At 45.2% G+C, this 27,640-nt stretch overlaps 2 protein-coding genes across 4 annotated transcripts in view; one reads left to right on the forward strand and one right to left on the reverse strand.

Moving 5' to 3' along the window:
* Window positions 1–27,640, forward strand: part of ANAPC10 (anaphase promoting complex subunit 10) — a 497,529-nt gene that overhangs the window by 216,754 nt on the left and 253,135 nt on the right. The window lies entirely within an intron of this gene.
* ABCE1 (ATP binding cassette subfamily E member 1) overlaps window positions 1–27,640 on the reverse strand; it is a 172,172-nt gene that overhangs the window by 118,998 nt on the left and 25,534 nt on the right. Inside the window, exons 2-6 of the mRNA XM_086962241.1 lie at window positions 25,527–25,676; window positions 8,892–8,977; window positions 6,985–7,082; window positions 2,769–2,886; window positions 2,209–2,346 (exon numbers count right to left, since the gene is read on the reverse strand). Of these exons, the coding sequence (XP_086818367.1) occupies window positions 2,209–2,346; window positions 2,769–2,886; window positions 6,985–7,082; window positions 8,892–8,977; window positions 25,527–25,629 (543 nt within the window). The 5' untranslated portion in view covers window positions 25,630–25,676. The remainder of the gene's footprint in view (window positions 1–2,208; window positions 2,347–2,768; window positions 2,887–6,984; window positions 7,083–8,891; window positions 8,978–25,526; window positions 25,677–27,640) is intronic.

Consider the following 27,640-nt stretch of genomic DNA (forward strand, 5'->3'; position numbering starts at 1 on the left):
GCGAATTTCTATTACATAAATCCCCCTCTGTCTTTTAAACAGCTCTACGACCATTGGGGACAGGGATTGAGTTCTCACTACATCCAATTGGAATTCATTTCTGCAACGTAAGATTGGACGACATGTTGATGGATGTTTGAATCTCCCTACTCAAATAAGGTAATCTTATGGACAGACCCATGCGATTAATTGGCGCATATAGGTCTCTATGATGAGCAGTCCTTAGTTTACATCATTATGTATTGCAGGAATTATTCCTACTTGGCTGATCCGAAGATACACTGGGTTCGGCTTCTGCTCCCTTGGGTAAGCATACTGCCCGAAGGGGAGTTTCTATTTAGTTTTAGTTTATATCACTACAACAGGGTAATCCCCCCACCCCTTTTTATTCTTTATAGGGTCATCTTTAACCCTTGGTTGCCCAACCAGTTGTCCTGAGGAAGACTTGCACGGTCCAGGTTTAACTTACCGGCTGACCATAAGTCGAGTCGAAACGTCGACAATACTTTTTTAACCTAGGATCCACACTTGCCAAAAAGTCCACAAATAATTGACTTGGTTGTCTGAGTTTGATTTATACTGACACCATTTGGTATTCAACATTATTTTGTGCACCAGGCTTTGACATGGAAAATTGTGAGACCGTGAATATAGAATTAAAATGTGAACACTTTTATCCTATTACTTTGATTTTTCTTTTCCTTATTCACCGTACACTCTTTTGATCACTTCTTTGTGCACGCCTTTTAGGGCAACCTTCTTACTTCAAAAAAGCAAAAAATATTTTTGTATATTCCCATCCACTTGTGTAGAGACAATAAATTAATATTGTACTCTGAATTGCTGTTGTAGTGGCATATATATATATATATATATATATATATATATATATATATATATATATATATATATATATATATAATTGTTTGACTATGTGAAATAATTGATTTGGAGCGGATCTTGTTGGAACGCCCAGGAACATTCCCATTGTATGAATATACACTGATTGAATCAGGCTGAAAAGAATTAGGGTCTTGGACCATTGTTTTTTCTTACTGGATAAATGTAGGCAACACTGCAATTCCACAATCGTGATAATGTCTGTTTTGGTCCTTTTCTTTCGTCTTGCCAGTTAGACTAGAGTGTCTTGTTACTCGGAGTCACTCTCCAGTCAGCTGGACCTTGTGCAGGTCTTTGTGAGATCAGAGAACTTCCCCTCCTGGTAGATGTAGGCAAGCTTTTTATGAAGGCAGACATTAATATCCCCCCGGAATCCAGGCTTAGATCCAGTCTGGAGGGAGTAAAGCAACAGAAGTTCAGTTCGTGGCAACACGTGCTCTGCATTGGTGGCAGAGCCTCCAAAATATCCAAAGAAGTACCATGTAAGCTTCGAAAGGGAATATGCATTTATTCCACTTTTGGCGGCTGAGGTGGGGAGCACATTCTCTCGGTTGCCCACGTTTTCCAGGTTAAAGGAGGAATCGGAGGTCAGTCCAGAAGAAAAGGGAAGGGGAGTGTGTAGACTCAGTGTTTGAGACCAGCACATGCTACAGTTTCCTTGGTGAGCAGTAGCAACACAGGAAAAGGGGTAGAAAAAGAAATCTGCAATAAACAAAGGGAAAACCTGCCAGAGTCATCCCACCAGGCAGACCAGGTTTCAAGGAGGGAGCGCAAAGCAGAAGTATGCATAGGCTGGCATGGCAATCCCAGACACTGGCAGACTGCAAAAAAATAAATAAAAGGAGCTCCCATCAGCAAGAACATGTGAACACAACACGCAAACAGAAGAACATGGAACCCAGCTGTGAGGCCTAGACGCACCATTAACTGGGAAGAGTACATATGAATTCTCCAAATTGGGATAGTGGCAAAAAGACAACCATGGACACCAGTCACCACATAACTGGAGAAAAGGGGCAGCTACACCCAGGAGGGGGGGTTAGACCCTAAAATGTACCCTTCATCAACGCACAGCTCTAATGACATAATAAAAGATAAGAGAACTGATCGTAGACCTGCATAATTATTGGGAGAAAATAAATAGGGCTAGTCAGAAAAACATGGGCATCAAAGACTTTGAGAGGACTTCCAGCTACCAGCACCGTAAAACATCAAAGACAAAGGCAAAACAACTAACCAGTGATAACAGACTCCACACTTATATGAAGCAACTGTTCAATTAATTTTCATTTGCACCATTGCACCAACCTTTGCAGCCTTTGGGATCTGGTCCACATACTGGGGCTTTATGATTGCTTTTAGGTCATCCTCCAAGATTTTGGTGAAATAATTCTGCAACTCCGATCCTCTAAAATAGGTCAAAATTTCCTGCCAATCTGGTGGATCCTACAGGAGGTTAGAAAACATCACTTTCAGAATTAACATTCTGCTCATTTTTCAAATAGCATCTTTTAACAGCATGTGTGATTTGTGAGTTTCGTAATCTTAATTCTAAACATTTTCAAAATACTTACGAATGAAAGACTTATCTGAAGAACATAGCTGTGGATTTAAGTGTGGTTTTTCATGGAAAAATATTTATGACGGATCACCAGGTACACTGGTGTAGCCCGGTTCATGCAAAAACAGGGCACCCACACGGGTTTCTAAGTGTAGATATTGGCAGAAGGTGGAAAAGCAATAGAAAAACGTAGGTATCTGCAGCCCAATTATGTTTTACAAACACTGAATCCAATAAACCCAACTAAATGGCACTAGCAAAACAATACATAACTGCACTTACAATTAAATATGTTTTATCAACTTACATCATACTTCCCAAGGTTTGGCTTCTGCTTTCCTGCTAAAATTTTCAAAGCGGTTGATTTGCCAATACCGTTGGTGCCAACCAAACCCAACACTTCACCAGGACGGGGGATAGGCAACCTGGATAAAGCCCAATAAAACAGGTTTACAATACAGTTAAAACATTTTCTTTCTATGCAACTGCTATGATTAGCATGCAAGTCAAGAGATGGAGAAGTTAATGAAGACTTCAGCCAAAACTCTGGCCTTCTAGTAAGGTCAGGACTCAGGGATAATGCATTCATATAGCAGGACGTCGAGGATATTGTTTGAGGTAAAGGGCGGGCGACAAGTTTTAACGTGGCTTTTGTATTTGGGACAAGTAGGCCCAACCCACAACAGCACAAACCCTTTGGCTGAATTACATTAACACGTTATGGATCAGGGACGGTCACTATCTGCAGTTACGGTAATATTTGTGCCCATGTGTTAATACTGTTCAAACTTATATTTCTGGTTCATTAATGCTAAGCCTTTATCATTAGGCTGAGCGCTCTAAGTAAATGTAAGCCCGGACTGCACTACGGACAGTGGTACCAGTATAAAAATGTGTACACACGCTTTGAAAGTTTAGCAAAATGAGGCTATGTACAATGCTCCAAGAATGCTCTCTGATTAGATGCAAACATTTGCAGAAGCTTGAAAGAATGAGTCTTTGCTTTCAAAAGAAAATGTTCACAAAGAAATGCAAGTAGGAGAAAATAAAATTTAGCTAAACTACTGTAAAATTGTGGGTATCATTTATTTACAGCATCATTTGTTAAACGTGTTGGTGTATGCTAGTATTTTCCAAAGATATTCAAAATGGAAAATCAGTGTAACTAGTTTCAGTAAGATTATGGGATACAAAAATAAACAAGCCTTTTCAAACCAGGCAGGTCTGAAATTGGTGGTCATCGTTTTGGTTTTGTCAATGTGTGACTTGTTTTGGCATGGTTTTAGTAAAACTCTATTGGTGTGGGAGCTGCTGGGTCTGCACCATTATAACAAACATTGGCAAAATAAAAATTGTTTATGGTCTCAACAAGCACATATTGCCCCAGTAGTTCCTGGCACTGAACAAAACTACTTTGTGCGATGATATGCTCCTTGTGAAAGAGCAGAATGCGGCCACTCACAGTTAAGTCAGCTGATAGGGAGAGAGACAATTTTAATAAACACAAAAGACCATGGTTAACGCCAGACCTAATTAGGGGCCTAATTAATAAAGAAAGTCTAAAAAGGGCATCCACAGTACATGTCCTCGCGTTAAGTGGAGATATACAACTTTTGTGAATTCACAAGAATTTACAGAAGTAGGCCAAGAAATAGTACTCTTAGAAAATATTTGTGAACTGCATTTTAGTATTAGCAAATATACGTGTGTAGATTTGCTCATGTGCAAAACTGAGTGTTTGCAACTTATCCTCCAACCGCTCTTTCCCAACCCTGGAAGAAGGTTCACATTTGCCACTGTCAGGAGTAAAGTTCCAACCTTTCTCGGTAAGGGAAAAGATTAGAGGAGAGTTGGTGAAAACCCTTAAAACATGCAAGGTAGTAGGTTTGCACAGACTCAATAGGGCATTCCAACCATGTACCTATTTCTTAACGCTATGTATGTATGTAGATGTGCGAGAACGTTGCAACATAAGGGAAGGGCTAGTATTCAAACCCTACTATGGTATGAACCCTGGCATCAGAGAGGCAATATCAGTGCTCTTATACAAGGAGATTGCTGCCATGATTTGTTGCCGCATTAAATGGCACAAAAGGGACAAGTGGATTTTGTTACAGGACAAGTTGATTTATGAAGCAACCTGCCCCATGGACAAGTAGACATTTCATTAAATTACACACCTATGAGGGCTTCTAGTAAGGTAGGATCCAAGTGGTCAAATTAAATCAGACATCATACAGACTTTATTTTCTTACATTTTTGCTGCTCTCTTTAGGTTTTGCTGTCACAACAACCCTGTTTTCTCTTAAGTGGACAAGTTACTTTTACTACTCAAGAAAGACCAAACATGCAGCTCACAGACCGTAACAAAGTACATGGTCCTACAGGGAGGGAATGGGTTTGCAAAAAAGTTACTTTCTTACAAGGATGGCATTTAGGCCACGAACTAGACAGCAAAACACCTAGGTACAGACCAACTCCAGTTTCCATCTTAAAAAATAGAACACAGGCAGTTATGCTTAGAATGTAAATTAACATTGACACCCTTTAATGGAGCACTCTTCTCCCTCGGTTTCTACTCATACATATTTTAGAAAATATGTCAGAGGCAGCAAAAGTTTAATAAAGAGCACTTCCCAATGAAGAGCAAAGTACCATAAGAATATCTGATAAATCAGCAAATGGATCTTAAACTCAGGAGAGAAGAGTGATGCAGTAGTTAAGTAGTTGGACCCCTTGTAGGTAGTACACAGATAATCATCTTCAGCATTGTCCGCATTTCCTTTGTTGCACCTATACCTTTTTCAGTAGTACGCCACAGGGCCTCTACTTAAGTGCCCTGAATTAGTTTGGCTGCGCCTGCACGACTTATGGGTGGACAACAAAGACCATCTACTGGGGTTAATGTGATAATCAGGAGGTTGTGTCTGACTTCCTTTGGTTATGCAGTAACCTCTTCTGTGCAGTAAACAGTGGTCCCTCTACTAAGGAATTTGAGATTCTTTGAGTTGTGTCTTCAATGCTTCTGGGGGAATTTCACAGACCAAAAGTAATCCTTGGGTCGTTTCTCCTCTGCAGACGAGTAGACTCCATAGACCCATTGTTCTTGTTGCACTATGGCACTTTCTCAGGTCTTGCCCCCACTGCTCCTTGATGGACACTATGGGGAGAATGTTTATTGTACGGTCTTGGCATTAGAATTATATAATCATTGAATCCCTGAATTATTTCCTTGCTGTAAAAGGGTTACCCCACAGGAACAACAAGTAGGAAGACCAATTTGTCTCAAAATCTTTAATTTCTGCTATATGACATGACAGTGCAGCACTAAAACCTGGTCAGGCAGAGAAAACAATGAAAGCCAGACGTGAGAACAGCATTATGGCCTTGTATACAACAAAGAGAATCAATGATGAGATGACTCTTCAAGTGAAACCAGTCATCACTAGTGAGCAAAAATGATGATTTTTCAGGCCTACAGGATCTATATCACGTGCAGAGAGGATGTCAGAGCAATAAGGGGTGTTCTCATAGGTACACATTTATAATGCCTGCTATTAAGTAAATGACGGAGGTCTTATTTCTTAAAATATGTGCCTATAACTAGTGTCTACAAGGGGCTACTCCTCTGTCACTCCTGAACGGACCCCATAGAAGGTTTAAACTAGCCTTTCTGGAGTCAGTGCACTCTAGTAGGCCACTCGGTCACTTCTGAGAAGCTTCTAAAGAGCATTACTATGTCTGTGGATTACTCTTTGCTGCTCAGCGATGAAGTGAGATCACTTAGCATGGCAAGCCTTATTGAGTGCATAGCTTGAATTGCTCATCTGTATCTCTAGGGGAATATATAAAGAATCTACCATTATTGCCTTTTGCAGGACATGCCATAGACAACTTCCTGCTCTTAAACTTGTGAGTGGATTCCATAGAGACCCTTTCAAATCAGGCACAGACATACTCAGGGGAAACTAATGTAATTTGCAAGTCTTGTGTACCTTGTACATTTCCTACCATCACATGCCAAGGAGCTGTGGCATAAGACAATTAGAGCACAACATGAGCCACCCAGACACAACAAAGCATTGATCACACATGCTATAATGCAATTCAGCACTCTTTCAATCAAGCAATCACTCAAGGTGGAGTTTGTTATCAGTTCACTTTTGCGTTTCACCAGGGTATTAAGCGCTATATAAATGCAATAGCAATACAATGGCATCCGCCACCTTGAAGCTTTGTGCCTATAAAGAAAACATTGGTTCTTACTTTCACCATATAAACATTCTTACTAATATTCTGCAAACAAATTTCAAAAGGAAATCATTAAAGCAGGTGATTTAATTTACTGAAATCCTTCTTTTTAAAATGATAGACAATATTCACAAATGAGTAGCTGCAGTGCAGGAGACCTACAAAACGCAGGAGGGCTATGTCACTATTCCACTAGGAAAGGTATAATTTCCAACTTAAAGTCAGCTCGATACCACTGAGTCAAAGAGGTACGAATAAAAAAAAGTACATACCTGTGAAGTTTAAAGGCATTGGCACAGTATCGGTGCGTGGTTTCTTTTGCCAAGTTGCTTGGCAAGTTTACGATAGACAAGGCTCCAAATGGACATTTCTGAAACAAAATGTTACAATGATCAAGAACTACAAAAATAAATTATATTGTCATCTACAGATGCGAATATGATTCTCACGTGTCAAAAACATACCTGTGTGTTTAAGGATGAACAGAGCATGCTAAAAAGAAATCCATAAACACTTGCTTTATATTAAAGAGGGGCACTTTCAGGTGAACAGGATCCTTATAGGTAAAAGTCTACACAGATCAAAGCCTTCAAAACAAATCGGTCTGATCATGGAAATAACAGGCAAATGTTTCATCACACAGTGTACAGAATATCTTTGTGAATTCTGATGCTTTCCAGCAAGTCAAATTAAATCCCAACCAAGTGTTCAGATCAGAGAATGTACATTTTAGGCACAGTTCGAGAATGTATATTATAGGCACAGATGCAGGTCCACAAATGCTGTGGGACATTTAAAAATGTTGCTCCCACAATCTACTACACTACAACAGCAGGATGAATTTGCAGCATTCAGATACACACACTCTGCTGGTTAAAGTAATAGGATTTCGAGGAGCCAGCTACTAATTCAGATTACATATGTACAGTACAGCACCAAGCCAACAATCTCAAAGAAAAGGCTGATTTGTACAATAAAGAACTCTTAAAGAATTATCTGGAATAAAACACTTTCTCAACATTCCAATTCTAAACCAACAGGGTACCAAAATACCAAATGAAGAGTCCAACTCAATCATGTCCAGTGGGGACAGAAGAATGTGTATGTCATACACCCTTAGGCAACTGAAGCTAGTCTACCGCAGCACCTTTCATATAGATCTAGGAAGTGCAGACTGGTCATACGTGGTTCTGCTATACGTCCTCCTTGAAGAGGTGCCTGATGAATATGCTACTTAAAGTTTGGTAAGGCTCCATGTTTCTACAGATTGCTTATCTCACGGTGTCAGACTGCTCCTAGAACGTTTTCAGCTATTTACCCACCGAGTACTAGGATCCATAGTGGGGGATGAATCTGCCATACAGTAAAGGGTACCAGTAAAATGCAGGAGTCCATCAGGACAAACAGCCTAAAATCCACCAAGGCTGAAGTACTGCTAATGCCGTACACATCGGAATCAAAGCCTGCATATTCAGGAGTTGTTGCAGGGTTTGAAAGCCCTACACCTTAGTTGGATCTAGGGCTACCCTAATGACCGTGTGGAGATGAACATCCAGAAAAGGTAGGGCATAGATAGCTATGTTTGACGGTCAGCAGACCTCACTGGTCCAACGTCCAAAAACAGAGGAACAGAGATGGTGAAGCTGCCAAGTTTCAAAACAGATACATGTACTATTGCTGGAATTTTACTTGTTTCTTTGGAGTATATTTAAATGCTGCTCAACATTTCATTTTAACAGAAGCTAAAATGTGTACTCGCAAAGACTGGTTTTCTCATTTAGTTTTCTTTAAAAGCTCTCCATTTTTAACCATGCAATTTTTTTTTACAACTTTTATACAAGAGGGCTGTTATAAAAAAACTTGCTAGAAACTACTCGTGGGGCACTTGTAAGCCATAGGCTACTTTTTAAGGAAATATAGGTCAGCTAGAGGACTCTGTATAGTCTTTGCCTGTTCCCTTCCCCTCTCTCTTGGACCTGAAAACAATAATAGGGGGTACCTTCTTTATCTTTATTGCCTGTAAGAAACTTAGTTCAAGTTTCTGATACACTTAAGAAAGGGGAAAATGTACTTATTAAATCTGTCATACGCAATCACTGGAAATTGAAACAAAATGTTTAAACTTAAAGCATTATATAGATGCAACAGCTGATCCAATAAATAGGAATACATGTATTACCTTAATGCAAATACCACAACCAATGCAAAGAGTTTCTGAAATCCATACAATCTTGCTCTGTGGTGTGACCTCTATGCACAACTTTCCTGTAAATAAGAGCAGAAATGTGTTAATTATAAGTGCCTGTATCTTTAACACCTGTATCTTTAACACTCATTCAGCACTAAAAAATCTTTTATAGATGAAGATTCTGTAAGAAGAGAGCAATAGCTGGTTTGTATACATATTTGCATACCCTCAAGACATCACACACAGGTGGGGGTCTTGGGTGAGAGGACTCCTGCCTTGGTCCTACAGACTACACATGGATGGAAATGCAATCCGCAGGCATGCTCAAATTCCGGGCAGAAACACTATATAAAACATACGTTTTTAGCATTTGTGGGTTTTGGTTTTGGTGTTTATCTAGTTTACAACCCTATTATCAAGGGAAGAGACCTAGCAGGGAGATCAACTATTCCCTCACAACAGTCTGGATGTTGTGAACTCCTGGGGGGTGGGGGGTTGGGATCATGCAAATAAAGGGACTCTTCTTCGAGGTGCAAGAGCACACAATGCTGCTTCAGTATGACTACTTGTGGCAGTATATATATGAGGGAGCAAAATCATATATCAAAAGGATCACTAAACTGTGGCTCGAATAGGACAGTTTATGTTCCAAGGGCCTTAATGACTATTTATTACTGTGTTCAAAAATAAATCCGTTTTAATTGAAGAAAAAAAGATATACAATGAAAAAAGATATACAATGACGCAAAGGTAGGAAGGATTAACAAAGAAATGTAGCATGTGATAACAGGACTGTGGTGATCGAGCTTGCAGAAGATTTCAAGTTGAGGGGGGTCATGTTTGATCTGCTATTGATCAGAGTACCAAATTCGAATTTTCAGTGTTTCGCATTTTCAGGCGGACGCATTTTCTTTTTGCGTGCCAGGAGTATACAGTAGATTCTTTTGCGGAGGTAGACTTTTGCAAAATTACTTATTAGTTCAGACTGTGGGAAGAAAAGAAGGAACAAAGAAACAAACAACGCAAGATTGACAAAACTGAAACCCCGAGACGTTATAACCAAAGCTTGCAAACCTTTTATCTACTCACAAAGCAGACGGGCTACTAGTTTAACATGATGCATCAATGCCCATTAACCCCCGCCATTTAAGAGAATCGTTACACACATCTTTCCCCAATTGTACCATATATTTAGGCTTTATTTTCCATTTTTAATCATTCAAAACTTTAGGAGACAATTTAGATGAATTCAATACTACACAAAATAATAAAATCTATTTGCCAAGTACAACAAAGTGCTTTTAGAAGTTCTATGCTACCACTGTAATTATGCATTTCTGCAGCTTTTGCTACTTAACTATGGATCTGCTCCATAATAGACAACTATATGCATTACCTGCATATTAAACAAACGTTTGCAATGCAATAGGTCTCGCATTATGAAAGTTTGAGCTATTGGTCTTGTAAATGTCAATTTTTTTTATTATATGGTGGTTTTGAAAATAGCTAAATTAATAGCTTTGTCATTTACAATGCCATTAGTTATAACTTTTGCAAATGTGACACCTATAGCATTTGTAATGCAACATGTTTTGGATTTACGTGACTTAGATGTATTAATATTACAAATAATGGCTTTTATTTATTTTTGATAATTAATACTTAAATAAAAGTTATTGTAATTTATAATGGCAATAACTTAAACTTTTGTAAATAACTTTTATGAAGATTATGTTCAGTGTATTTTCTAGTGATGAAAATCCAAGAACAGAAGTGAAATATTAACATCTTTATGTGACATTTGTAATAAAGCTTGAAACATTGGGAGAACATATTTGAACCAGTTGTTGAATGGTTGCGCCGAGTGATGCTGGCGTTGCGCAGAGTGATGCTGGCGTTGCGCAGAGTGATGCTGGCGTTGCGCAGAGTGATGCTGGCGTTGCGCAGAGTGATGCTGGCGTTGCGCAGAGTGATGCTGGCGTTGCGCAGAGTGATGCTGGCGTTGCGCAGAGTGATGCTGGCGTTGCGCAGAGTGATGCTGGCGTTGCGCAGAGTGAGTGAATGAATGAATGAATGAATGAATTGAGGATTTGTACAGCGCAACTAAACCCAAAGGCATCAGGGCGCTAACAGATGGTACGGCTGTTTGAACAGAAGGAAAAGGAGAGTAGATTACAGGTAGGCTTCCCGGAAGAGCCAGGTCTTGAGTGCTTTACGGAAGAGCGCATGAGAAGCCAGGCCCTTAAGATCTGGAAGAGAGTTCCACAGTCTGGGCGCAAGAGAGCGGAAGGCCCTTCCTCCCAGTCTGGCCTTAGAGAATCGGGGGACGGCTAGCAGTTTTTTGTTGGCAGTGCAGAGGAGGGCCCTGCCGGGCACATAATAGAAAACAAGGGACGGGATATTTTCGGGTCCAGTCCCAGACAAGGCACAGTGCGTAAGGCAGAGGTTGATCCTGGCCTGCATGGGGAGTCAGTGCAGGTCCTTCCTAATGGCGGAGCCTGAGGAGCGCTTCAGGCGTCTACCACAAACCAGGCTGCTGCATTTTGCACTATCTGAAGGCGCTGGACAAGACCTTTATTAGTGCCAAGGTAAAGTGCATTGCAGTAGTCCAGCCTGGAAGATATAAGAGCCACCGTAACCTGTTTTCGGGCTTCAAAGGAAAGATAATGGGTGATCTTTCTCAAGATCCTTAGGGCACCACAACAGGTAGAGACTGTCCTGCTTGTTTGTCAAAAGAGAGGGTGGTGTCCAAGATCACACCCAGGTTGCGTGCCGAAGTTGAGGGCGTGGGGCAGGTGCCGAGAGCAGAGGACCACCAGTCCATCCACCAGATCTCCTGTTTGCCTCCGAAAATAAGGACCTCAGTTTTCTCCCCATTTTTTTTTAGGAAGTTCTTAATCATCCAGCCTGCGACTGCCTCCATACAGTTCCTAAAATTTAGGGCAGTTATGTTAACGGATTGTGACAGACCATGATCTGGGTGTCGCCGGCATAGGAAAGAACTTCCAGGCCAAACGATCTTATAAGCCTGGCGAGTGGGGCCACGTAGATATTAAAAAGTGTGGGGTTCAAGGATGAGCCCTGGCGAACCCCACACTGCACAGGCTTGACTGGCGAAAGGAAGTCACCCAACTTGACCCTTTGATTCCGTTGGTCAAGAAAAGATTTAAGAAGGCTAAGCGCTGGTCCGTCGACTCCAGTCTCTCTGAGGCGAGTAGCCAGAATGGAAGGGGACAGGGTGTCAAATGCGGCTGTAAGGTCGAGCAGTACCAGCAAAGTAGTCTGGCCACTGTTGACCTTGGTGCGGATGTTATTGACAACCACTGTGAGAGCCGACTCAGTGCTATGTGCCCTCCGGAAGCCATGCTGGGAAAAGTCCAGAGAGCTGACGCTATCCAGGAAGGCACTCAAGTGGTGGTTAAGGTGGGCCTCTAGCATCTCAGCGGGAGCAGAAAGAAGGGAGATGGGGCGGAAGCTTTTCAAGATTCCATGGGGGGGGGGGGGGACTCTCTAAGTCAAAGTTGAGGACTTCCAGGGCTGTGTGGATATCCATAATCTTTGTATGGAAAAAGGCGGAGATCTGATCACACAGTTCTTGGGAAGGTACTATGGGGTCGGGTGACTGAAGAAGAGACAGGGAGTCGACAATTTTAAACAGTTCCCTGGGGGAGCTAAGAGAGGCGGTCAATTTGGCAAAGTACGCTTTCTTGCCTGCTAGCACCGCGATTTTGTATCCTTTAAGTAAGCATTTAAGTTTCTCCCTCTCTTTAGGGTCCAGATGAGACCTCCAGAGTCTTTGTTTCCTGCACCCCTGTCTAAGCAATCTGAGGGAGTCAAAACCAGGGGGCCAAAGGCCGATCCTGGCAGAATAGTGTCGTTTGACCGGCGCAAGAATATCCACAGCACTTTCCAGAGTGTTAGACAGGTCAAGGGCAGCTGCGTCGGTATCTCTCCAGAGGGGAGGCTTAAGGTTAGCCATCAGGGGAGCAAGAGTTTCATTATTCAGCCCCCTGAAGTTCCTCCTCAATTCCCAATTATTATGATCTAACGTAGACATATCAAGGTGGGAAGATGCGAATTCGAGGGGAATGGCCAGATGGTCCGACCAGGACAGGGGAAAAGGGGAGCCAATTTCAAGTCTGGAATCGTTGGTGAAGACCCCATCCAACGTGTGACCAGCTGAGTGGGTGGAAGTCCCTACTCCTTGTGGGTGGCGCCGAGTGATGCTCATTGCACCATCAGGATTCAAGCAAGCCGGGCCGAAGACGGCTGTGATGCCAGAAACCGGTCCCCGGAAGCTTGTTTCCTTCCCAGTATAAGAATTGGCTTGGTAGTTTAGTCTGCCCTGTTCCCATGATGCACTGGGCCAGGGACAGACTAATTTGCATGTAGCCAGGTTCTGAGCTGGGATGGTGCAGTGAGCTAAAAAACGGTGATGGATCAAGCCCTGATCTGTTGACTGGGTATGAGTGTTCTGTTTAATTCAGATACTCTGTCCATCACCACCCCCTTTTCTGAATCGAGTGATGCTGGGGTGGCGCCCCTGAGTGATGCTGGGGTGGCGCCCCTGAGTGATGCTGGGGTGGCGCCCCTGAGTGATGCTGGGGTGGCGCCCCTGAGTGATGCTGGGGTGGCGCCCCTGAGTGATGCTGGGGTGGCGCCCCTGAGTGATGCTGGGGTGGCGCCCCTGAGTGATGCTGGGGTGGCGCCCCTGAGTGATGCTGGGGTGGCGCCCCTGAGTGATGCTGGGGTGGCGCCCCTGAGTGATGCTGGGGTGGCGCCCCTGAGTGATGCTGGGGTGGCGCCCCTGAGTGATGCTGGGGTGGCGCCCCTGAGTGATGCTGGGGTGGCGCCCCTGAGTGATGCTGGGGTGGCGCCCCTGAGTGATGCTGGGGTGGCGCCCCTGAGTGATGCTGGGGTGGTGGTCCGCTGTGGGGGTGCTGCTGTGGGGGTGCGCTGTGGGGGTGCTGCTGTGGGGGTGCTGCTGTGGGGGTGCTGCTGTGGGGGTGCTGCTGTGGGGGTGCTGCTGTGGGGGTGCTGCTGTGGGGGTGCTGCTGTGGGGGTGCTGCTGTGGGGGTGCTGCTGTGGGGGTGCTGAGTGGGGGTGCTGAGTGGGGGTGCTGAGTGGGGGTGCTGAGTGGGGATGCTGAGTGGGGGTGCTGAGTGGGGGTGCTGAGTGGGGGTGCTGGGGTGGTACTGAGTGGTGCTGGGGTGGTACTGAGTGGTGCTGGGGTGGTGCTGAGTGGTGCTGTGGTGGTGCTATGGTGGTGCTGAGTGATGCTATGGTGGTGCTGAGGTGGAGCTGCTGAGTGATGCTCTGGTGGTGCTGAGTGATGCTGTGGTGGGGTACTGAGCGCTGCTGAGGTGGCGTCTTCTAAATGATTTTGTCTCAAACAAAAACCTGTCCAGCACATTTGAAAAATTGGGAATGGCATTTTCGCCACATGGTTGTATGAAAACAGGGCAAAAAGCGTGTGAATTGGTTTGTAAGTTTATGGTGCAAATATATTTGGCTACATTCTAATTGCGCAAGCAGCAAAAAAGGTACAAGTAGAGTTTTCCTTAATTTCTACCCCTGTATAACGTTTCTGTAATGCGGCCGGTGGCGTTTTCTTGGCGATGCATTTAAAGGCTCTGAAACTAAAGGTGAAAAGCAGCCTGGAAATGCTCTCGGCATTGCGGAGGGCGCATTCCTTTGAAGTGTGAAGCAGGGGGCAGGGGAGCGGATCCCTTTGAAGTGAAGCTCTCAGCATGCTGGAGAAGCGTGAGCCTGGTGGGGGGCCGGGATACCAGCGAGTGGGAGGGAACGTGCCAAGCGTGCGTTTGAGAAGTCACGGATGAACAATTAACAGGCATTGTACGAAATCCGGCTGCTTTAAGATACTTTGGTTCAGTAGTAATAGGTTAGAGTATAACTCGACCTAAAAAAACATGTTCCTTGTTCTAACGAACCCAAAATTAGTAAAATGGCTGCCTATGGAACACAATTTCGATATTGCTACTTCTCAACAGGTAGTCAACATTTACCTGTTGAATGTGGGGATCAGGCACTAACAATTTGCACATTTCTTCTCAGATAATGTTAAGGTCCATAATGGATGGATGGTGAATACAGCAGAAAACAAGTATAAAATAAATCTATTTCAAAATGGAAGGAGAATGATTTATTCTTTGTCACAGTAAAAGAGTATTTGACAGCCGACCCAAATTAGTGCTTTTTAAGCAGCAATTATTTAAGAGTTTATTATTAATTCTCAAAAAGGTTGCATTTAAAGTCGGATATTAAAGCACACTTCTTTTAACCGCTGATAATGCATGACAGCAATTCATTGGAGGATGCGTGACAGATAACTGAAACGCAATAGAAACAGGCAAGGGTTTTCACCAAGATCAATCAATCAACCATTTGTAGAGCGCGCTACATACCCGTGGGGGTCTCAAGGCGCTGGGGAGGGGAGGGGGCGCCTCTACTGATCGAACAGCCAGGTCTTGAGAAGTCTCCTGATGGTCAGAAGGTCTTGGGTCTGTCGTAGGCTCAGTGGGAGGGTATTCCAGGTCTTGGCGGCGAGGTGGGAGAAGGATCTCCTGCCAGTGGTTGTTCTTCGGATGCACGGGACGGTGGCGAGTGAGAGGTCGGCGGAGCGGAGCTGGCGGTTAGGGATGTAGAAGGAAAGTAGTCTGTTGAGGTAGGCTGGGCCGGTCTCGTGGAGTGCCTTGTGTGCGTGGATGAGGAGCTTGAAGTATATCCTCTTGTTGACGGGCAGCCATGCAGGTTTCTTATGTGGGGGGTGATGTGGCCGTGGCGTGGGACATCGAGGATCAGTCGTGCCGAGGCGTTTTGGATATGTTAAAGTTGTTTGAGGAGCTTGGTCGGGGCTCCTGCGTAGAGGGAGTTTCCGTAGTCGAGTCTGCTGCTGACGAGGGCCTGGGCGACTGTTCTTGTATCTGCCAGGTTCCACCTGTAGATCTTGGAGCATACGGAGGGTGTTGAAGCAGGAGGAGGAGACGGCGTCGACTTGCTTGATCATGAAGAGCGTGGAGTCGAGGATGATTCCCAGGTTGCATGCGTGGTCGGTGGGTGTAGGGGTTGCTCCCAGTGCTGCCGGCCACTAGGAGTCGTCCCAGGCTGATGGGTTGGAGCAGAGGATGAGGACCTCCATTTTGTCCGAGTTCAGCTTCAGTCGGCTGATCTTCATCCAGTCGGCAACTGCCTTCAATCCTTCGTGGAGGATCTGTGCCTGCAAAAGGATTCTCTTAGCCTGGAGGAACTCCTGCCGTGCCGCCTGTACTGCCAGAGTGCCGTCTGGGTAAAATTAAATGGTGTTCCCCTTGTGTTGCAGCTGACCCTTTTCTCTAGCCAGCCAGCTCTTGAACTACCCGGTCTTGGTAGTTCAAGAGCTTTCAGTGATAGGCCTAGGTGGCGCACCAACAGGGGGCTTCTGCCCCAGCGATCAGTGGGCTCACTCCACCACAAATACCGAGGAGAGGTGTGGATCGAACAGTTCGTGGAGCAGGTCTGTGATGAATGTTTCCATTTTTGATATGGCAGTCATCTCAGGAATTCCAGTAATGCAAAGATTGTTATGTCGCGATCTCGCCTCCAAATCATAATTTTTAGCTCCGATGATCCCCAGCAGTTTATCCATATGCGATGTCAGGGTATCCAATTTCGTGTCTATGTTGCGTAGGCTAGAACGCATCTCTAACAAAGATTCCGCAGATCTTCCCCTTGATACTCCGCCTGCGGGTCCTGCTGGCCATCCGTCTGCACCTTATGCTGCGGCTCCGCATGTCGCGTAGCACGTTTATTTTTGAATGACAGCTTCGGTAGCTTGGCATCCTGCTTGCCCCTGGTTAGACAGGCTCCGGTGGCGCAATGGGGGAGCATAGAGCTTGGGGGGCCGCGCCGGCAAGCCCGTGTGAGAATGCGGCGCCTCTGCCTTCCTTGCCACAAACGCATAGAGTATTCTGCTTAACATTGCCTCCACCTCACATGCCCAACAGCCGTCTCTGGCATTACGCGCAGTCGCCAAATTATCCAAGCCGGGATTATGCCACTAATGTCCCCAGCCTCCCCTAGTTACAGTGTGATACACGGAGCTGCTAGTGCAGTTAGCTTGCGGCCAAGGCTTGCAGTGTGCAGACAGATCCTTGCAGCGTTGAACACGTGGCACCGGTGAAACATACAAAGTGGAGCCAATCTCCACCCCCAGATGACAGTAGAAGCAGTTGGGCAATCAAGCACACTAGACAAAACAGCGATCTCTTCAGTGTCAGCGTTTAAGTGCAGTTTTTTTTAACTTTATTTATTTCGTCCGGTTTGACAAGTGATTTCACAATGACATTGTAAATGTTTTATGTCATAAGGTACAGTAATAGAATTGAATTCGTACAACTTCATCAGATCATCATCAGTAGACACATAAGTTGATGCAGTAACAGTCATTAATGTACTTTAGGGCCCTCTTTGTTGCATACGCCTCCCATTACATACTGAAACTTATCACGTCTATAAACACATGGACAAAGGGCCATCGCATATTCATACTGTTCTCCTCCCATGAAGGCATAAATCCCAGCCAACCCCTTATAATCACTTTTAAATCTTTTATCCCATCTTAATCATCACTCTGCATATTTAAGAGATTGTTTCACCTGTTGCCAGAAATCCTTTGGTTTTGATGCCTGCGGTAGTTCTTCCGCATATGCCTCCATAGTTTCCCTACAATAGGACATGTCAACGAGCCAGTCTTTAAACCTGGGGGGGGGGGGGGGGGGGGGGGGGGGGGGGGGATATACTTGTGTATCTGCGGGCATGCCCATGCTACGTGCAGAAAACCGTCGTGCTCAGCGTCGCATCTGTGGCATTTGTCATGCGTTCTGAGTCTGTAACTGTGTAATTGAGTCGGGGAATAATACAATTTATGCAGAAATTTGAAGTGTATGATACGTAAATTACAATTTGTAACTGTAGCTGCGTACAACTATATTCCCAATCTTTTACTGTGAAGCAGTGTATAGGCGGGTTATTAATTTCTGCCGTGTTGATGCTTTTAATAAGGTTTGTAGTGCGAGAATTGTCGGCGGTTCCTCCGGATAGGTTGCGTACATGTCCTCGATCGCCACTTGTAGGCGCATATGGGCGAACATCTTCATTGGGGTGTTGTGTATGCTTAGCGATGGGTCGCCTCGCTGTATGAATCTGCCATGTGGGAAAATATCCTTCATTGCATACATCTTCATGTCCTCTAGTAACCGTGTCATTTTCTTTTCTTGACTAAAACTGCTGAAGAATGTTTCTATGCGATTATGATAAATTAAATTGTATAATCACGTTCTCCATTATTTGTGATGGTATGTTCATTTATGAAGTAGTAGGCTTTTGTGGACCAGTGCCACCTATATAGTAGAATTAGTAGTCCCCTATTGGTTAATTAATTTTTTCAGATATTCATTCCTCCTATGCCAATCCCCTAGTTTGCTTGATTTTCTTTTCTTGTGTCACCGACAGTCTCAGGTGGTTAGCTATGGAGAGTGCCAGGGCATAAATTGGAAGTTTGTCCGCTCTGCTCGCCAGTGTATGCCATGCTCTTGAGGTACAACAACAGGGTGGATCGTGTCTGTATGTGTATAGGTCGCAGGGTTAGATATAAAAGCCATCAGTGGAGTCAGGTGTATGCTGCCCGTTTCTACCGCTACGTGTGCAATGTACGCATGATGTGTCGTCCAATAGTGCGCGTGCTGCGATGGGCGGGCAGCAAAAATATAACTGCATGTCTGGTGCTCCAATACCTCCCTGGTGGTATGGCTTAGTTAATACTTTCCAGCGTACTCTGGCTTGTTTGCCCGCCCATGTGAGTCTCTGTAACAAGGTTCACAGTTTGGAGAAAAACACCTGCGTCAACAAAATTGGGATATTGATAAATAAATATAAAAATTTGGGGAGAACTATCATCTTCTGCAACGCAATCCTATCTGCTACTCATCAGGGTAGCTGTGTCCACCTGGTTATTTGCTCATCAAGTTTAGTTAGCGCCTTGCCATAGTTTTCCCTTATTACTTGATCGGGGTCCCTATATATCCATACTCCCAGATTCTTGACCGGGTCAGGTTGCCATATTAGGGGATAATTCAGTGTTGGGGATAATTCAGTGTTGGCTGAGTCGTGCCCAGCGTTAGAGGAATTAACACCGATTTGTCCCAGTTTATTCGCAGTCCAGCATATCGATCGAAGCGGATATACTCCCTAATCCGGTCATTTAGGTGTGTGTTTGGATTACGAATGAACAGTACCATGTCGTCCGCGTATAAGGAATAATTGAGAGGACGCAGGCCTAGCTGTAGGGCAGCCTCCGAGTGGTGCTGGCGGATCTTGCAGGATAGGGGCTCTAAGATCAGTGTGAACAGTATCGGTGATAGTGGACATCCCTGTCTCGTCCCTCTTCCTATGTGTAAAGGGGCAGATGTTTGTCCCTTTATTCTGATTCTAGCAGTCGGATCGGTATACAAGATGTCTATCCATCTCCAAAGCACTACGGGAAGCCCATCCTGCGCAGGACTACGAACATGCACCTCCATTCCACCAAATCGAAAGCCGTCGCAGCATCTAGCAATGCCGCAGCTGCCGGCAGCTCTGGATCCAGATGGTGGTAAAGGGCAAAAATGGTTCTTATGTTTTGGGTAGTGGATCTGTTTGGGACAAATTCTGCTTGATCAGGCAGTATCAATTTTTCTTGGAGTAGCTGTATCCTAATGGCTATTACCTTTGCCAAGATTTGTACATCTATATTAATTAGGTACAGGGTGCGATAAGAGTCACACTTAGTTGAGTCCCTATCGGGTTTGGGGAGCGCTATTAACAGTGCCTCCCTAAGTGAATAAGGGAGTATACCCATCTCATATGACTTCTCATACATTGCTGCTAAGTGTGGGAGCAGCAGGTCTTTATAAATTTTGTAGAACTCGCCTGGGAGCCCATTAACCCCTGGGGCTTTGTTGTTTGGTTGGGAATTGACTGCATCACTAATTTCGTCCTTAGTAAAGTGGTGGCTTAAAAACTTCCTATGGGTGTCAGATAGCCAAGCCAGTGCCACATCCTGCAAGTAAAGGCCAATGTCTTCCGCGGCAGTGCACGATCGTGTGTCATATAGTTGCGAGCAGTACTCCATAAAACGATTTAAAATGGTGTATCATACAGTGTATGACCCTGTTCTTCCTGGATTTGTGTTATGTATGATGCCGTATATGAGGGTTTGATCTTGCTGGACAAAGCCCGCCCCGGCCTTCCTCCCTCGCCATAGTTCCGTACTGTATATCTTCTTGATTTGTATTTTATCTCATCTTTAGCGTATGTAGAATAGTCGTCCATCATTTCCCTTATCCTACCCAGTAGAGAGGGGTCGCCTGTTTGTGTATGTTCTGCTTCCAGTGTGCCAATATCTCTTTCTATGATGTTCAATTGCTGCCTGATGTCCTTCAGGATCCCAGCATGCTTACTAATGCAATGGCCCGGATCGAAACTTTGAATGCCTCCCACAATGTACCTGCACTTGACACTGACCCAGCATTTAAATCGAAATAGTCTGTTATTGCCCGTTGCAGCTCTGTGTGGAACACTTGGTCCAGCAGGGCACTTCCCTGTAACCTCCACGCAAATTGTTTGGGGATATATGTGTGGGGATCTCCAAGGTAATGTATACCGGGGAGTGGTCTGACAAGGTTTTGGGTACATGTCTGATTGATGTCATCCAGGTACTTGCTTCTGCTGTGAGTAACCAGCAGTCTATTTGTGACTTGTATTATATGTTGTTGACATGCACGTGCCCTCCCTTCTGTCCATGCTTCTCATTCTCCAAATGTCTGTCATTCCCCATAACTTCATGCCTTCTTTTAGGGCCTTGGCTGCTTGCTTTCCGTAACGCTTGTTACCCGTAGATCTGTCAAGGGCCGGGTCTAGACAGGTGTTGAAATCCCCTCCCCATAATATAGGCGCACTGTGGAAATCTCTAAGTTTAGTCCATAGGTCTACATAGAAGCCAGGGTCATCTGTGTTACGGCCGTACAAAGTTATTATCAGTTCTAAGTATGTGAATATCTTACGTATTTTCTGTGGGTTGTGTAGCCCTCGTACATTCCATGTTACAAATGTTATTTTTCTAGTTGACCTATTAGTGTTAGCCATGCTCACCTGTTTCCATCAAAGACAGCCACCGCCCTGCAAACGTTGAAGGTGAATGTACCAGTGTCTACTCTTGTCAACTGGACATTTTTTGTATTCCCCAACCCGCCCCCTCCCCCACACAGTCCGTCATGTGCCCTTTGGCAGAGCCAGCCCCATAGTTCAACTCCCCGAATGCCCCACCTCCCCCCTTCCCGGCAAAGATCAAAAACAACCTTTTCAAAAACAGAAGACAAAAACATGTGTGGTGCACACCGAGGGACAGTAACTGCAAGCCCATTTCCTGTGGAGCTATTCCACATGGGCGGATGCCCTACTAAACCCAGTATATCTAGAAACCTTTCTTCCCGTACCATATTTTTAGTAATTTCGGGTGATTGATTATAATAATTGTAGTAAACTTCAGTAATAGCTATATCATAAAACTTTACAGTCATTGACTCCCTGCCAGTGATTTAGTTTGGCAACCAGTTCGTGCACATATTATAACTTATCTGTGGACAGCAGCAGGGGTCCGCAGCTCACAACCTGCCTCAGATATCTCCTTCCATGAGGCGATTGAGGAAAGATTGTTCATATGAGGTAGAGAGCTCCACAGTTCAAGCCAACCCCACTCTTCCAGCAGGTTCTTAGTCCAAATGCTCTTTAGCTGAGATCACAGTTTACTGTGCCTAGTTACCTAGTCTTATATGCAGTGGGTAATCCAGTGAAGTCCGCCGCGTGCTCCTTCAACTTCTACTCTGCTGTATCAGACGTTGTGGCTTGGTCATCCTGGTCTCCCCTCGGGGATTTCCGTCTCGGGCCTCGGCTGTTTCTTTGTTGAATGAATTTCAACACGTCCTTGGGCTCATTGAAGATCTCTTTGTCTATAATTTTGAACCATGCCAGGTAAAGCATAGCGCATTGTATATTCATATCTCTCAGTTTTTGTTTTGCCTTATATAAAACAAATTCTGGCCTCTTGGACCGCCATCGTAAAGTGCTGGTATATGGATATGTCCATACCTTGGTGGGTCAGCTTCCCCAATTCTTGAGCTTTTCTGAGAGCTGCGTCTCTATCTCTAAAATTCAGTATTCGCGCTATGATCGGCCTTGGTCTCGAGCCGGTTGAAGGCTTTGGCGCCAGAGACCTATGCGCTCTTTCCAATATGAAAACCTCGGAGAACATCTCCCGTCCGAGTAATGAGATGAGCAGCTGTTCGACATACCTTTCCATAGGCCCCGTGTTCGTTGTCTCTGAAATACCCATCAGGCAGACATTGTTCCTGCGTGACCGCGCTTCCAAATCTTTAGCCTTAGAGGCGAGGTCAGCCATCTGTTTATCCATTCTCACCTGTTTTGTGTACATCTGGACATGCGCATCTTCTGCTTCGGATATGCGGCGTTCGGCCATATTCAGCCTCTCTGTCTAAGCGCTCCGACATCCTGTTGACACGGTACGTGAGCGAGTCAATTTTACCATCGATATTGGTCAATGCTGCCTGTATCGTGGTGAACAGTGCCTGCACGTCGCCATTTGAGATTCCACTTGTCGCACCCGTCGACACCAGTGATGGTTGTTCTTCAGTGCTCTGGTCGGAGTTTTTTTTATTATTCTCAAAGGTGATTTTCGGTTGGTGCCTGTCCAGTTTGCCCATCATTGAACTTGGTGTGGAGTATAGCGGCTGTAGAGCGGAGTAGTATAACCAGGGTTTGCCTCCTCCGCTCTGCGGAACTATTGTCGTGGGGGGGGTTCTGCCTGTTTTCGCAATTATCAGCACGGTTTTCCCTCTCTCCGAGTCTGCCTGGTAATACAGGCAAGAGTCCGCTTCTGCTCTTTCTTTTCTCCTGTCAGGAGGGGTGTCCTCACCACTTCGCTTTCCACCGATACCCCGTAGAGCGGTCCCAAGACATTCGTTAGTTATCCCGTCCACCACTTCGTTGTTGCCCCCGCTTCAGTTTGGGTCTTCAATGGAAAACCAGGTGGGCACGTGTCGCAGCCGCCGCGGAGGCCACTCCACGCCTGGAGCCGCTCAGGTCTCGTGCCACAGCCCCGGAGCCAAGAGGCAATCAGTAACCCCCCCGAGCCAGCATCGTCCCACGGGGCCCACATTGCGCGTCTAATTTTTATGGGGGTAGGACACAGCAGACGCCCAGCACAGCGCTACATGGGAGGGTGGTGGGGGGACCAGCCCAACTTTCGCCGCTGACTCTTCCGCACCCAGCGCGGGAACCCGCTTCAGCCTCCCCCCACAGCCCTGAGTCTCGGAGCCACAGCCGTATCCCCAGGAGGCCACCAGAGACCCACGCCACCTCGGCAAACATTTCAGTCTTGCGCTCCAGGCAGTGCCTCCTTCAAACTTCGGTTTTGCAAGGTCGCGCTGGTCACAGCATATGTAGCCTTACCCCAGCTCTTCTCTCCTCCGCCACACAGCGTGTTTCCTGGTTCTCCCGCTGCACCGTCAATCTGCGGATCTCCGGTCGTAGCGGACCTCAAGCCCTGTCGGGGTCCGCCGTCCGTGCCCTGAGTCTCAGCCTCACCGTGAACTACAGGTCCTGGCTGTACTTTCAATTTTTCTCTGCTAGGCCATGTGGAACTCAATCTAAATTCAAGCTATTTCAAAGCCCGGATCGGCTCGATTTGACCAGTCACAGGTTCCAGATGGTCAGCATTGGCAATCCTCACCCAGTCGTAATTTGGTTTCTATTCTGTAGGATAATGAGGTTTATTTTCGGGCATTTGCGAGGAGCTCGTCTAAGACACTGCCATCTCGCAGCGTGGCAAGCTCCATCCCCGTTTAAGTGCAGGTTAACGTAGATATCTTGCACACATAAATCACCGGGGTCTCATCCAGTTTACATCAGGTAAAATGGCACCATCCCAGGACTCCTCAGCAGGGCTTCCAGCAACAATTCACACTGTATATGACTCACCCCTAGCCCTCCTCAGGCAGGATTACTCACACCTGCACCTTCAAATCGGGCTTCAGCTCCAAAATGCATTGATGCACAGCTTCAAGTGCACGCAAAATGGTGGTCGCCAAGTGAGAGGCCACTCGTGGGTTCCACAGTATCTCAAACAGTGTCCAGCACACACTGTTGGCGTGTCACCATCCCAATAGCCTAGGCAGTATTCGCATCGGGCCCCCTGTGGGAACAGCACCCTCAATCAGTGTCAATATACGCCACAAAATGGCGGTCAGGTGGTTCACGCACAGGGCGCCGCCGAGTTTCTTCCTCCTATGTAGCACCTGCTCAACCCAGGGGTACACTTGTGACTTCAGCCCCCCGAGGCACGTCACAGGATCACCGCGTCCCTGAACCAGGCCTTAAGGGCAGGGACTTTTACAGCCACCTCTTCAGCTGATTACGGCCCGCGGCCTGCCAGCAGCCGCAGGCTCAATTGACGCAGCTCCCCAGGGCCACAAACAGAGGCTCGCGTGCAGCGCTCAGACGGGAATGCACCCCCGATCAGCTCCTACCTCCTCACAGAGGAACTCAGGCTCTCAGCAGCTTTTCACCGCTCGCTCATAAAGCGTTGCGTCCCAGATCTGAGCGCGGCCTGCAGGGACCAGGCAGCCGCCTCTCCAGCAGTATGTGGCCTCCGGCTCACCAGCAGCCACAGGCTCAGTTTTCGCAGCTCCCCATTGGCTGTGCCACCGGGACCGCACAGCTCTCCAGCGCCCGTGTCTCCACCTGCTTATCACGGCACCAGCGCTCAAGCGGGCTTTTGAATCGTCCTCAGCAGGGACCCCACTTAATCAGCCATGCGTGAAGTGGTACAGGGCAGTACAGCCTCGATCAGATTTGCTGGATTTATTCAGGATTTGGCCCCGGCCGATGGAGCGCACTCAAAGAGCGACCATTCTGCTGCGCAGGGGGCCACGCCCCGAGCCGGTTCTTAGTTAATTAACTATATTTGTGATATGCTGTAAGGTGCCTTATCTAGAGGACATACTGCCACATGAAATTTAGGTTTATCCCAACCTCCGGTTCATTGAACTAGGGGGTGTGTAGTTATGGTAATATTTTAGGGGGCTGGCATAGGAACAGTTTTAGGCAGTTTAATTATTGGCTCAAATTTCCTGTGCCCACAAAAGTAACATGGGTTTGTAGTATGACGCTGGGAAAAGTAGTTTTATTTTTGTGAATGTAATACGATTGGCTGCTCTTAAAATAAAGCAAGAAAGTGACTATAATACTCTACTTCGGTCCAGCCACAGATTTTTCAAACTCACTACATAGTATAACTATAAATTGCTACATACTTCTGGTAGTTGTGACTGCAGCTTAAACCACAAGTTTAAGGTCTGTTCCATTATTTTCAAGCACTGCTCAAAATACCCTCTCCCAGTGTGAAATTCAAGTGTAGTCAAAGGGTCACACTAAATATGAACAAGAAAGATCTTAAGCATTGATAAATGAATAGAAAGGACAATAAAGCATTTCTAATTCAACACATCCGCTCACCCATTCGAACAACAGGACAGCTCTTTTTGCATTCTTGACGGCATTTCTTTGGCTTGCACTTGTCATGGCTGACGATAGCAATTCTTGTGAGCTTGTCTGCCATCCTGCTACAGTGGAACTTGCACGCTGCACAGGAAGGTTTCAACAAAGCTGTGGGTGTGAAAGAAAAAACAGGCATATGTTCTGGGTGTGAAAAATAGAACAATTCACAAAAGGCCAGGCCCAGCAGCATACAAGCAGGTCCCTCTTCTGCCACGTAGGAGCCCACATTTTAGCCCAAGTGGTTACTTCCATGAAGGCAGTTGTAGTGTGCTGTCTTTGGGGCAGTATTTTAAGTGCTTTGAGAGGAAATTGGATTTTGTAACAGCTTGCACTTTCATCTAAAAAAATGTCATTACCTCACCACAAATAACAGACAAGAGACAAGGAATGTGAGGCACACTGTGCAACATTTCAACGCTAATGTGTATATATAAATCAAACATTTTCAAAGCCAATAGTGCCTTTAAAGTGCCAACACACGCATTTACACATACTATCTATCACTTAGAAGCATGCCCTACTGACTTTACCAATTCTGGTAAACAAGTAGCAAAAAATACACTATTTTCTGTATAGAATGCATATAGGAAAGCAAAGAATGCATATAGGAAAACAAAGTGGTAGAGCATATTTTCCAGAAGTAAAACAGTCTCTTGCATTCAAATGGAAGCCCTTCTTTGTAGATGGAATGATACACCAAGTTGCCAAAAGTATGATGCAAGAGTAATACCCCTCTGGGCAAAGCCAACCCCATTTTGTACATTTTAAACAAATGTTAACAATATGCCCTGCAGACAGCTTCACATTCGAGCCAGAACTAAATCAAGCAGTAGCAATCTAATGACCCATTTTAAAATCGCTTATACAACTGAAGTGTAATCACTGGTACACAGCTTTACGTCAATGGAACAAATGTTTTAAACTGCAATCACCGAGAAGGGTTTAATGGACCAAATTGTACAGGTTTAAAATTCACTAACAAAATAATTAATATCAAAACTCCAGCCTTTCTGCATGTCTTTCTCATCCTTCTTGAAACAGTATGATACAAAATAAAAAGATTTAAAAAAAAAAGATTTAAAAAAAAAGATTTAAAAAAAAGGATGAACAACCACCCTTTCTTTGTCTAATTGAGTCTGTGACCATTTGTAAGAAGTTCACATAATCTCCTCACTATTCAGCAAATGGATTTCTTTCAGGTCAGACCTATATCTCGCTTCCCAACTCCTACCCAGGGCGCCAACAGTACGACAATGGACGGTCATCTAAAAAGTTGAACATGATCGAAGGAGGTGATATTGAAGAAAAACTTTTAAGAAGAGAGGCAATGCTCAACGTGAAGTTCAACACTGCAGTTGATGGTCTAAATGAAATTTCAGAAATCTATAGACTACAGAAACTCCAGCGTCAACATAAACTATCCTCCAAATACTAGCAGAATTGGACCTCCTTACAGAAATGTCGATAATTGATCCTACTACCACAGATCTCAACTTATATTTGTGACCCCAGAGTCCCTTTAGTCAACGCAATCAAAATCAGCAAGCTTATGACTATTCATTATAACCAACGGTCGTGCGACCTCCAAGAACATCGTGCATTTAGTAATAAAGCACGTAACATCAGACCTATAGAGCGACAGATCGCCAACATTAGTGTACCTCATTTCCAATCATTACGGTAGGTAGCGTGATTTCATATAAGACAACCAATGTGGTGCAATTGAGGGTCAATGGTGGGCTTTCATCGCCATCAATTCAGCAAAAATTAAGAATTACAATTATAAGGGGTTCCCAATGCTTTGTTCCCTTCTGATGTTTACCCCAAGAAGATGCGATCTGTATCCAGAGAGAACGGGCGGAACGATATGTCCAAGGAAGCCTAGCGCCGGCAATACCGCGAGACGAAGCTAATTCCACACATACGCGGAAGTGAGAATCATCGCGCACTGAGCGGAATATTAAGGTAACGATCGGACTGACAATCTTCGTTTTATTCAAAATGATAGATCTCTGAAACGCACAGAGTTTGGTCGAATATGCCCGAATTTGATTCTTGGGCACAGCAAGACC

The sequence above is a fragment of the Lissotriton vulgaris genome, chromosome 3_1 (assembly GCF_964263255.1).
Source record: "Lissotriton vulgaris chromosome 3_1, aLisVul1.2, whole genome shotgun sequence".
NCBI classification, from domain to species: domain Eukaryota; kingdom Metazoa; phylum Chordata; class Amphibia; order Caudata; family Salamandridae; genus Lissotriton; species Lissotriton vulgaris.